This window comes from Filicampus tigris, chromosome 12 (assembly GCF_054856515.1).
Source record: "Filicampus tigris isolate MCC_2025a chromosome 12, RoL_Ftig_1.0, whole genome shotgun sequence".
Classification (NCBI taxonomy): domain Eukaryota; kingdom Metazoa; phylum Chordata; class Actinopteri; order Syngnathiformes; family Syngnathidae; genus Filicampus; species Filicampus tigris.
Window position 1 is genome coordinate 224,514 of NC_141228.1, and position 12,701 is coordinate 237,214.

A 12,701-nucleotide genomic window follows, 5' to 3' on the forward strand; every position below is an offset into this window, starting at 1 on the left:
CTTTTCCATCCTCGCGAATGCTCTCACCCGAGACGGGCGAGGGCAGAAAAGGGGCACGGTCTAACATGCAGACCTCACATTTATGCTGTCTTCAAAATCTAAACATAATGTGGGCTGGTCCTCTCCCTGGCTGGCCCTGCCTAAGGGGCTGATCTTCACCAGCTGGTTCCATGCTCAGATTGAGGCATGCTGACTCTGACACTTTTAACTGATTATGCAGTGTGTAATTCCCATTTTGTCTCCCAGGCCTGGGATTCTCGGTATACTGGTCAAATGGCCAGGCCTTCGGAGTTCTAGTGTTTTAATGAGTGGATGCAATGAAAGGTGGATGAAGTAAATATTTTACATTATTCGGAATGTGCAAAACTCAGTTTGATTCCCATTGAAATCATGCGCCAACCCTAGCACTGATAAAATTATAAAGCTGCAGTTTTTTTTGATCGAATGTTTCTTGAAACTGTGAGTAAAGGGGAGCCGCAAGGATTTTGCCATCTCAGGGTATCAGGTAAAGAAAAAAAAAAGTGGAAGAAGAAAAATAGATAAATAAATAAATAAATAAAATCCATCCATCCATCCGCCCATACTTCCCTCTCCCCAGCCAGGTCTTCTGGAGGGATTCCAAGGCGTTCCCAGGCCAGCCGGGAGACAAAGTCCCTCCAGGGTGTCCCCAGGGCCTCCTGAGCGGTAAGACATGCCCGGAACACCTCACCAGGGAGGCCTCCAGGAATCCTAATCAGATGCCCAAGCCACCTTATCTGGCTCCTCTCAACGTGGAAGAGCAGCAGCTCGACTCTGAGTCCTCCCGGATGACCAAGCCCAGACACCCTGCTCTCTTGTTGAATATATGCAAAAAACAAACCAAGCGGTTGTATAACATCTCCAAGGCTGAACGAGGCTCCTCCTCTCCAGTGGGGCGGGTTTTTTATTTGTAGAGAAGGACGGTATCTCATCCCATCCCTGCAGTTTACCCTCACCTACCGCCCAGGCCCAAGGAATATGAAACCGGACGCTCTCTCCTGACAGCTACCCCTAATGGGGAGGAGTCTGCCAGTGAAACCACCCTCACTCCCTCACTTCGTCCCACATGTGGTGGGGGCGATGAGATTGCGGGTGGAGCAACAAGTACAGGAGGCCCTCCAGGACACCTAACGGTTGTCCCTCCGGCCGGTTGTTAGTTCCTGAGACAGTCAGATCATCAGTGCTCACTTGCTTCATGCACTCGTCTGCCACCCAGGAGTTCACCGGACTCTTGCCCTTGTGCAGCAGTGCTTCTGGTGGCCTTCCATGACGGCAAATGTCCAGACATTTGTTGCTGCATGTTACAGTCTGTGCCTGGAACAAGTCTTCACATCGCCCGCCAGCTAGCCTCCTTCAACCCCTTCCCATTCCGCCACGCCCCTGGTCACATATTGCTGTAGATTTCCTTACCGGCCTCCCACCGTCAGAACGATTTAAGACTATACTAACCATAGTAGATTGTTTCTCCAAGGCAGATCATTTTGTCCCTCTCTCCAAGTTACCATCTGCCGTGGAGACAGCTAACCTGTTGGTAACCTATGTGTTCAGGCTGCACGGCATCCCACAAGACATTGTCTCCAACAGGGGCCCCCAGTTCACATCGCAAGTCTGGAAAGCATTCTATCGGGCACTTAAGGCCACTACTAGTCTCATGTCCGGTTTACCATCCGCAGTCTAATCCCAAGCCGAACAAGTGAAACAGGACCTGGAGGTAGCTTTCCGCTGCATTGCCTCCCGGCTCCCTTTATCCTTGGCCCCATGGGTCGAATCTGCACACAATTCCTTAAGGCTTCTTCATACTCCCGCGTCAGCGCGGGTGACAACTGTGGACTGGTGCCAGCAGAACCGCTTCGAGATCAAAGCTGGGAAGTATCATTAACCACAGTAGTACTGATAAAATCTTATTGATACCCATCGTTACAGGATTGTTTTCTATATTCATATATTTATGTGTAAGTCATGCCACTGTAGCGAAAAAGGGGGTCACTCAAGAGTGTCAATAGTTAATAGTGACTGTGAGGAGAATTTGACGAAAAACCTCAGTAAATCAGTCTTGAAATGTGAATGTGCGACAATAAAATAAATTGAGTTCTTTGAACAAAATAGAGATTAATACCTTGACCCAAACACACATGATTCATGCGGGACTTCTCTATATGAACAATGTTTATTAACTACAACTAGTGAAACAGAAAGTACTATGATATGACAAGCCTAAAATAATGAGAAAAAAAGGAAAAATATAAAAAATAATTGGGAGGTAGGGGAAAAATAGGATGTTTGATAGGTGATCGTGAGAAGGTGTAAGGATGACTTGCTTTATGAATTGCAAAACGTTTGCTAGCGTTCACTACCAATTTTGTATGCACCCACTGAAAAAGCCGTGGCGAGCTGCAAAGTGGTCACTTATGTTTGCGTAGTCTCATGTGAGGGGCAGGGGAAAGGACGTTCACTCGTTTGCAGATGGAAGAAAAAAAAAAGAAAGGGGAAAAAGAAAAAGGGGGCAGCTAGGAGTGGGACCAAAAAGCTTGGTTGGGTTCTCATGTGGCCCGGCCGCTGCGCGGTGTCGGGCTTCCCCACGACCACCCAGTTGTGATTTTGCTGGCCTAAATCGAAAGGGGGAAAAGCCGGCATGTTGCTTCAGCTTTTGCTTCACAGAGCCAGATTTCGTCTCATCTGCCACATACAGTATGCGTGGTGATGGAGCTTGAAAACCCAGATCCTCAGCTTTTGCAGGTCGACTGCTGGAGGTTTCCGGTAGGATGACAATGCATGGAAGCGCAATCAAAAATGCACCTAAAAGATAAAAAATTCAGGAGAGGTCTACTGGAGAGAAAACAGAGAGCGAGAGAGAGCGTTCGGGGACAAAAGGCCAGATCTTTTATCTCCTTAAGAAAAAGGGGAGGTGGTGAAGTGTCCACCCCCCCACCTCCCGTTTCAGGTGAGCCTCAATTCGTGACATTAAAGTTAGATTTGAGTCTAATGAATTGTCCTTTTTAAAACCTTTGCGCGTTTCACAATTTGTAACTGGCATCAATTTTCATGCTTCAGCTGAAAACATCTCATTCTGAATGCATCCGAAGTTTAGGAGACAAAAATATGAGTTTAAACTGATTGTTTATTAAATCTATTGTCATAAACCTGACCAGGACAATGATTATTACCATCGAGAAGCAGATTTATCAATGCAAAGTTAGCAGGATAAGCACAGTTAACAATACACAATCATACACTCGAATATGTTTCATTTTAAGGTAATTTTGCTTGAATGAAAGGCATAGGAAGTCTAAAGCTGCAGTTCCCATGTCGACCTTTTGGGGTCAGTCTTTGTCCAGCCCTGCCAATGTTCATCGGGGTCTGGCCCCCTGCTGATTGCGAGAGGAACCTTCTGACTTCCCGCTGGAGAAGTTCCAGAAAGTCTGGTCCAAGCCGAGTTTCAATACATAACACATTGTCTGAGAGGTTCTACAGGCGACAACGTCTCTGTCCTTATCCAGAGTTTCTTTATTTTTTAGTCCTAGCATGTCTTCATCAAGACAAATGGCAGGGATTCCCTGGGGATTGTTTTGAAATGAGGCTGGAGCAAACTTGGTGGCAGTCCTGGCTGAATCTTATGTCCAGCCCTGGAGATGTGGTCCACATGAAGGCATATTCGTTACACCACTATATTCACTGAACTTGACCCTACAGTGTGCTCTTTTTGACTACCACTGTTTTCTCTCATCCCAGAAAGATGGCCTTGTCTGACTTTCTCATCCTCAGATTAAATGAAACTGTAACAAACTGGGGTTTGTATGTCCCAATTATGATATGAGCTACCTTGTCAGGGGCTTAGTGCCTCTGGCAGGGTCGCCAATGGCAAACAGTTCCTAATTGAAGGACTACACAAAGCAGGGCTCAAATGACTACTTGAATAATATACATTGATTTGTGTTTCCCTTGCCCGGATGTGGGTCATCGGGTCCCCTTCTGGAGGGAGCCAGGCCTGCATCTGAGGCTCAATGAAGAGTGCCTGGTTACCAGGCCTACAACCATGGGGCCTGGCCGTGCACACCACCTGTTAAAGGGGTCAAGTGGGTTGGTGCAGTATGAACTGGGCAACGGCGGAAGATGGGGGACCTTAGCCATGCGATACCCAGCTACAGAAGCTAGCTCCAAGGATGTTGAAATTCACCTCTATGGCAGAGAAAGAGCTCAAGTTGGTGTGTGTGTGTGTGGTTTCCACTAGAAAGTCAGCTCTCCTCAACAAACAAACTGGGCTCCAACGGCTCTCTCTTCTTGAGAGACCATAGCATTCAGTTGCTAACTTTGTACATATCAAGTGGTTATTGGAAAATGAAGTAAAAAATGTTCTTTACAGTATGTACAGTAGTTCTCTACAGTGTGTTCTATGCACCCCCACTACTGTAAAGACAGCATTCGTATTAATCTTGCATTTGTGGAATATGAATTAATCAGAAACATCCACGCATTTTTAACAATCTCATGGAGCAGCCATTTTGTCACAAAAAAAAATCCTATTGGGTCTCTGCTTTTAGCAGATGATGTGGCTCTGTTAGCTTCATCAACGATGATTTCCAACTATCACACACAATTTTCAGCTGAGAGTGAAGCAGTTGGGATGAACCAGAACCTCAAATTACGAGACTTTAATATTTCGGTTCTGCAATATGTATACACATTATGATTCATGGCACTTTTATGTATGTTAACCTCGTTCAGCTGAGTGTGTGGTGTAAGATATCCCATGAGTGTGGTAGTAGTAGTAGTAGTAGTAGTAGTAGTAGTAATGTAGATGGAAATCCCTCACTTGCAGCCACCACACAACTTTTGTATGCAGTCACACATAAGCCAAAAGGATTTCATTTCACTGTAGTATCTATCACCAGACATTTTGATCAGCTATACAAAATACTATACAAACTTTGCAGTATGGTTATATCCTTACCTAGAACACCCAACCGGTAATTGACTGTTATGACAATCACATTTCCATAGCTGGCCAGGACACTGCCATCAAACAGGTTACCAGTTCCTTCCATGTAGGATCCACCATGGATGAAAACCATGACTGGCTTGGGACCTCCACTCTCCCTTATGTCTAAAGATAGAGCAAGAAAAGGAATAGAAATTGGGGAAAAGAGGAGTTTAGATAAAAGTGATTAAAAGTGATTATGGCAGCCAAAGAAACAATATCATTTATATTGTTGGTTACCATTTTTACACATGTAAAAAACAAAACTGTCTATGACGATTCAATCCATTAATGGTATCACATACATGAAGTGTTTTGATGGGCATGTGTTTGATTTATAAACTTTTGTAAATAACAGCAATAATGCAACTCTCTGATCCTTAATTGCTCTACATGGAAAAATTAAGTTGGGCGGCATGGTGATCGACTGGTTAGCACGTCCGCCTCACAGTTCAGAGGTTGTGGGTTCGATCCCGGCCACGGCCTCCCTATGTAGAGTTTGTATGTTCTCCCCGTGCCTGTGTGGGTTTTCTCCAGGTACTCCGGTTTCCTCCCACATTCCAAAAACATGCTTGGTAGGTTAATTGGATGCTCTAAATTGCCCCTAGGTGTGATTGTGAGTGTGGATGTTTGTTTGTCTCTGTGTGCCCTGCAATTGGCTGGCAACGAATTCAGGGTGTCCCCCGCCTACTGCCCGAAGACTGCTGGGATGGGCTCCAGCACTCCCTGCGACCCTTGTGAGAATAAGCGGTATAGCTAATGGATGGAAAAATGAAGTTCAAAAACAAGAACATAATACATAATTTGGGCCTGAGGAAAATCTAAATAGTATGAATGGAACTAGCTGTGGAAAATGGAACTTCGGTTTTTGACACAGAGGCAGTGTTTAAAAAACTGGGAGACTGATTTTGGTTATTTGTTTTTTCGAAATAGTCACTCAGTTGAGTGGGATGACATTTATTTTGAAAAGGAGGTGGGTCTATAAAAAATAACAAAAACAAACAGACAAAAAAACAGAACAGTTCCATTCAACATAATTGTTACCCCTTTAACCAGTACTTAAATACTCTTATCACTGAGGAAGCGAAACGGGTCAACTGAAGGATTTCAACTAAATAAAGAAACTGGTTTTGATAACTTCTCAAATGAATGATTAAAATGACCTTGTTTATTTCTTTGTACTATATTTGTTTTATACTTTTTTGTTCCTCCTAATCTTTTCAGTGTTCAGTGTTTTGTTTTGTGAGTATAGCCTGGTTACCGTTGCTTGAATTAAACACTAGAACGCCCAGCAGGCTGTCATTTGACGCTTCTACCTACTGTGCCTAAAGTGCTGTCAATTGACTCCAAGGCTTTTAGCTAATATTCCACATCAAGGTGTGTACAGGCTCTTTTGTTGTGGAAACAAGGCAATTACTGGCACACAGAGGAGTTGGGGGGGTTACACCTGCCTATTTGGAGTAAAGATTTAATTGCATAGTCACTTTGTCTTTGAATGAATTGCCACTGGGAAACTTAGATGAAATCAACACACATTTTTGTCTGTTCTTGTTTATATTAATTGATGAGCTAAAATAGTGTGCAACTGCCTGACAGATACAGCATATACAAAGAAATGGAATGTGAAGTCAATCCAATCACAATTTTGTTTATTTTTAGGAATACACCAAGAACAAAATGACAAGTACCAGAATCCTATCAAATATACAAAATATACTGCATGTATAAAAAAATAGTACAATATATGTAAAAAAAAGAATGTTGAGCAGAGAGGTGTTGCTCTCATAGTTTGTGATGGCCTGGATGGCCTGCCATAGACTGTGTGCATATCTGCTGTTTTTGAAGTGGGAGGTGATCATTTGGTGTAGTCTTGTTTTGCTTTCCTGATACCACAGGACAGTTTGTCTCTCATTGTTCTCAGACCGAAGTCATCCACAGCTCTGAAGCTGATGTCTCTGCCCTTCAACAGCCTGTGTACATCCCCTGTCCGCCATGGCTTCTAGTTAGCCCGGGTGGTGATGTTTTTATATGAGCACCATCATCGATGCACTTGGTGATAAAGAAAGTCATGGTTTGAGATTATTGTATTATTATTATTATTATTAGTAGTATTAGTATTATTATTATTGTGGTTGAGCATTTCCCAGTCTGTTGTACCATGACATTCTTGATTAGCAGATTAGGCCCTCTCTGGCCACACACTCTTACCTGCTTCAAAACTGGTTTGGCAACTTTCAAACTCTGTCTGAATGCTGGCACAGTGATGTGATCAGAGATTCTGATGTGGGGGAGGGTGAAGGCCATGTCTGCCCTTGTGAGTGGTGTAGAATAGAATAGTATTGAGATCTTTATGATTAAAGCCATCGGGATGTGCTGTCTGTTGCTCACTAATGGCCTGGTACAGTTCATTGATTGCTGCGTTCCTGTCACAGTTGCTGGAGTTGCATTGTATCTAAACAGCAACTAGCAGAATCGCAGTAAACTCCCTTAGCAGGTAGAATGCTCAGCTGCTCTAGTACACAGCAGAGTCGGGAACCTTGTCACATAGCCTAGCCTAGTCTCAGTGAAAAACATCACACAACAGTTACTCAACTTTCAATTCGCTGATCTCAGCAGTCATATATGTTCCATTTTGTTGTCCAGCACATTAGCCAGCAGGACAGATGATAAGACTGGGAGAGTTGTATTAGCCTCTAGCCTAGCTCAAATACCGCCGCACATGCCCATCTTCTGCTTCCTACCACACCACTTTTGGCTCCTCTTTATAAGGGGAGGAGTAGTGGTAGCAGGAGAGCCCAGTGTTGTGGCAGGCTGGCGGAGTAAATCTGAGTCCCTTCAGCGTAACAGATTCACAGTTTTATGATGCAAAAATATCTCTTTAATAGGGTTGCTACAATGCTAAATTTTTGATATCGATACCCAGGAAAATACTCGATACTCAATACCATTTTGATACCACGGGGATAAAAAAACCTAACAAATGGTCAAAAAAGTCATAAAACATTTTAATTAACATGAACAAAACTGGCTGGTTGGCCTTCCTGCCGCCGCCAACTTAAAGTCCAGTGCGGCTATTCAGTGGATTTTTCTTCCACCGCGAGGGGCGCTCTAACCGGAATTACAGTACAATTCAATACAATACATTTGCCCAGCCATGAACTGGATGTGACTGCAGGTGGAGGAGTTCAACAGGCGAGGGCGCTATGTACTAGGTTATTGCATTAGGTGCTGTAATTCTTTGATTTTATGTTTTCCGAGGTCCCTGAAGTGCACACGAATGCAATTGGCTCATGATGTTACGTATGATCTGTTGTTTCGATGTGAAATGCTATTGTTGATGTAGTGCAGTTGGCAGCACAACGTGTGTTAGATTGGCTGACTTTATTAACATAAAACAAGACATTTGCATATGTAGAATGTAGTAGAACAATGGAGTCTGGTGGACATTAGATGACAAACTGGAGCGGCAGCCGGCAGTGAAATGACGATAGGTACTGTTTATTTTGTCTTGGTTCTGTTCCATTTTAATCAGCAACGTTGCTGCAGTGTTAAAAGGCACTAGAATCTAGAATAAAATAATATCAGGTACATACATGTACATTTACAGTTCATAATCGTTCTGTAAATGCAGTAAATATAAAGGTTTTCAACATAGATAGGTGCGTTTATATAGGTTTTTTTTCCCCAAATTTTCTAAGAATAGAGTGGGTGCGGCTTATATAATGGTGCGGTAAAAATACGGTAATCACCAACAGCAGTCGCGATTAGTCGACTTATAATCACACCAGCAAGCAGCTGCTCTTGCACAACCATCAGTAGCTTACAGCTTGAATTCTTTAAGGTTTGTACAAATGAACAATAAAGACAATTAAAATGGCTGTACATTCAGCTTGTATTAAACTTGGCAGCTTATACCAGCATTCCTGACATGTTTAGAAATGATAGACTAATTGAAACTGAAGGCAATACTACCTTAAAGGGACAATCGGGCCGGGATGGCCGCATTTTCACTAACAAGTTCATTTTATATGTTTTTTGATCGGGAAAATGAAAAAAATTGTCATTTTCCATTTTATCAATAAATGTGGGAGAAATTAGGAAATGAATGACTCTATGAATAGCGCCCCTTGTTAATGAGCAGAATGGCCACGCCCCCTACCGTTCTATCCTTGTTCAGCTGGAGTAGCGCGAGGCACCGATTCCAAACTCTCTATTGGAAATCATTGTACTTTCATTGCTTACACTGTCCAAAAACGGCGATCAATTGGCTCTCTTGCTCCTGGGACATGAGTTTAGTGTCGCTAAATGTCCAAAATATAACCAGTCGGGGTTCGTGTGCGCATTCATGCTCTTGGACAAGAATTTTTGTCGGACGCTTCAGCTTGTGAAAGTGTAGGAGCGATCACCACGGTATTTTTGATTTTGTGGAGGTGATCATGATGAGATCACGTTTTATGTCAATAAATCCAAACTATTGTGCAGAACACTTTTATACTTTCACAGTTTGAAGTGGACAAGAGTAGTAAAGTGCATTTGCATTTTGGTGGCGATTGGTCACCGTTTTAGACAACAGAACTGACAAAGCGAGCAATATTACCAAGCATGCCTTCCTCACGTGACGTAGACTTCTGAGACCGAAAACATTACATTAGCCACGCCCCAAAAATTTGTCGTAAACCATATCACAAAAAAAGACCTTAAATCACTACAGAGTCTTTTGAGGTGGGCATTTTAGTACTAATGTCGTTTTTACATGCAAACCTATTATATAAGTGCCAATGTTAAGCTCACCCAAATGTCCCTTTAATTTTTTTAGCTGTAAATGTTTTGTGCATTTTAAAATGCAATGAAAAACTACACACTATGCTGCATTGCACTAATGCTATGAAACTACCAATAAAATTTAAATTTGTGAAATGCACTCTGCTAAAGAACACAATTTATTTATTTATTCTTTTAAATTGGAAAAAAAAAACCTACCGTATTTTCCGCACTATAACTCGCTCCGGAGTACAAGTCACACCAGCCATAAAATGCTTAATAAGGAGGAAAAATATATATATATAAGTCACACTGGAGTATAAGTCACATTTTTGGAGGAAATTGTGCGCTTAGTACACATCATTTCCACCGAGCTACGATGGTAACATTTAGCTATCATTCACACATCTAGCATACAAGAAAGTTATGGTAAGATAACTTTAAACTCACCAAAACGGTTGTAGATCGTTTAAATAAGTCTTTTATTGATCCCCGACCATGTAGAATGTTTCCAAGTCTCCAAAAGTATTTATGCATTCGGTTGTATATATTATATCTTCATCTCCTCCACGCTCCACTGCTTACGTGTGTGGCTGCATGATGCAGACGCACGGCAACTGCCTGTTTGTGGTTCATTCTTGTTCAACCATTGTCTGTAAGTAACTTAGACAATTGTGTGTAATGATCATGCAACATTTATATACGACTGAAGTGTGGATGATTGTGGGTTGTTGACTGAACATACTAATCGCTATCGCTAATGCTAATCGCGATCACTAATCGTTAGCATAGGCTCACCTTGTTCATGTCTATGAAAATACATGTGTATGTAATGCATAGATTGATAGTATTTTCTGTTTCTTGTCAGTTTCAAAATATAAACAGGCAACTTTGCTGCACACCTGGAGTCTATGGAGTTTGTTTGTGAATGTTTAGCTGTTTTATAAGCTAGCTTCCTCAACTAGCAAGGCCTTAACAGTCAAATTGTCTTTTTAGCATACTATTTTAATTACTTATTTAACAAAACATTAGATTTTAACCGTTTAAATTATTCATGCATTTTTTATGGCGTGATTAAATCTGCCAATAAGAAGACAAGTAAAACAGCAGGTGGTCCTGGCGGAGCCTGTGACCGCACGGCGGGAAGGCCACGAGAACCCAACCAAGCTTTTGGTCCTGCTTCCAGCTGCCTCCTTTTCCTTTTTATTTTTAGCTTTCTCTTTCTCCTTTTTTCCCATCTGCAAACAAGTGAAGGTCCTTCCATATGCTCCTCACGTGAGACTACGTTGATCAAACGTAAGTGACCACTTTGAAGCTCACAAGGCTTCAGTTGGTGCATACAACATTTTTAGTGAACGCTAGCAAACTGTGCATTTCATAAAGCCCGCCACCTTCACTCTTGTCATCCTTACACCTTCTCACGCTTTTCTTTTAGATGTCCCATTTTTCCCTTACCTCCCACTTATTTTTGATATTTTTTTTTCCTCTTCATTTATTTAAGCTTACCATATCGTAATATTTATTGTATGTTTCACTAGTTGTAGTTAATAAACATTGTCCATATACAGAAGTCAAGGGTGACTTGTGTGTTTGGGCCAAAGCATTAACCTGTATTTTGGAAAAATATTTCACATCTTATTGTATTTTAGCGCTTTCATATTTTAAGACTGATTTAATTAGGTTTTTCGTCAAGATCTCCTCTAAATAATCTAACATTTTACGTGGTTCCCCTTGAGGCGAGCAGGAGTAATGAAGGTATTTCTCTCGGTTGCTACTAAGTATCTACACAGAATGACCAAGTTTCACGACAGTGTACAAAAATAAAAAGTCACTTCCGGTATTGATATCAGATCGGTATTGAGATATTTGGTCCAGTATTTCTTGGTATCGGATCAAATCCAAAATCACTGGTATCGCCCATAACTACCTCCCTCCAACCTTCATGGCAAGATTTTTTTTTTTTTTAGCTTTTTTTGTGGGTGGAACTATTTTTAATTATTCAAACCTGGGTTGAATAAGATGTGTATTTTTGAATGTACACATTAAAAAGTTATTATCCATAAATTTACTTTGATACAAACTAATAAAATTAACTTGTGAAAATAAATATCTCTGAAACAGAAACCTTTCCTGCTTCACTTAATGTCAGGTTCACACCAAGTGAGACATTAGTAAACAACGCACACAATGAGAAGAGAAGACACTCGTCATAATATTGTCTTTTTTCTTGCAAGGAGAGCGCAGGGAAGTGTAATATTACAGTTCCTAAAACCCTCTGCCCGGCTCCTGCGCCTCCTCTCTTTTTATTTTCTTCGGAGACCCTGATTACAAAGGCGTTCCAGCTCTCAGAGAAAGGGGAGCGAAAGCAGCTGGAACAATCTCAACTTGTTTTGTCTATGTGTGTGTGGGTGTGTGTGTGTGTGTGGGTGTGTGTGTGTGTGTGCGTGTGGGGGTGTGTGGGTGTGTGTGTGTGTGTGTGGTGTGTGTGCGTGTGTGTGTGTGTGTGTGAGAGCCAGTATCATACATATGTGGAAGCAAAGCACACCAAGCAAGTTGGGCCTAGATATGGAAAAAGCTAAAGCTAACAAGCCTAATAATAAAAATCTAGCACATGAATCATGATATATATTATTATTCTTACATTCCCCCCCTGTTTTTATATAATATAAAGCTAAACCTACAACGCCAATAAAGCCAACAAGCCTAATCATAAAAAATCTAACACATGAATCATTTAAACATTATTATTCTTACATTCCCCTCTGTTTTTCTTACATTTGCACAGTCCATTGTTATCGTTTTATTCCGTCCCAAGGACTCAGTGTCCACGGGATGCTCTTCGATAAGAGCATCGTTCCTATTTTATTTATTTTATGAACATTCATCCTGTGACTTATGAACAGCTCAATGCCACATTATGTGGAGACAGACTATGTTTTCAATTTAT

The 12,701-nt window shown here is 41.7% G+C and overlaps 1 protein-coding gene across 9 annotated transcripts in view; it reads right to left on the reverse strand.

Moving 5' to 3' along the window:
• nlgn1 (neuroligin 1) overlaps window positions 1-12,701 on the reverse strand; it is a 282,639-nt gene that overhangs the window by 132,476 nt on the left and 137,462 nt on the right. For 6 of the 9 annotated variants that reach the window (XM_086048405.1, XM_086048403.1, XM_086048412.1 and 3 more), the window contains one exon: window positions 4,967-5,119. The exons of the other annotated variants lie outside the window; for them this stretch is intronic. In XM_086048405.1, coding sequence (XP_085904531.1) covers window positions 4,967-5,119 — 153 coding nt within the window. The remainder of the gene's footprint in view (window positions 1-4,966; window positions 5,120-12,701) is intronic. 9 annotated transcript variants of the gene reach the window in all.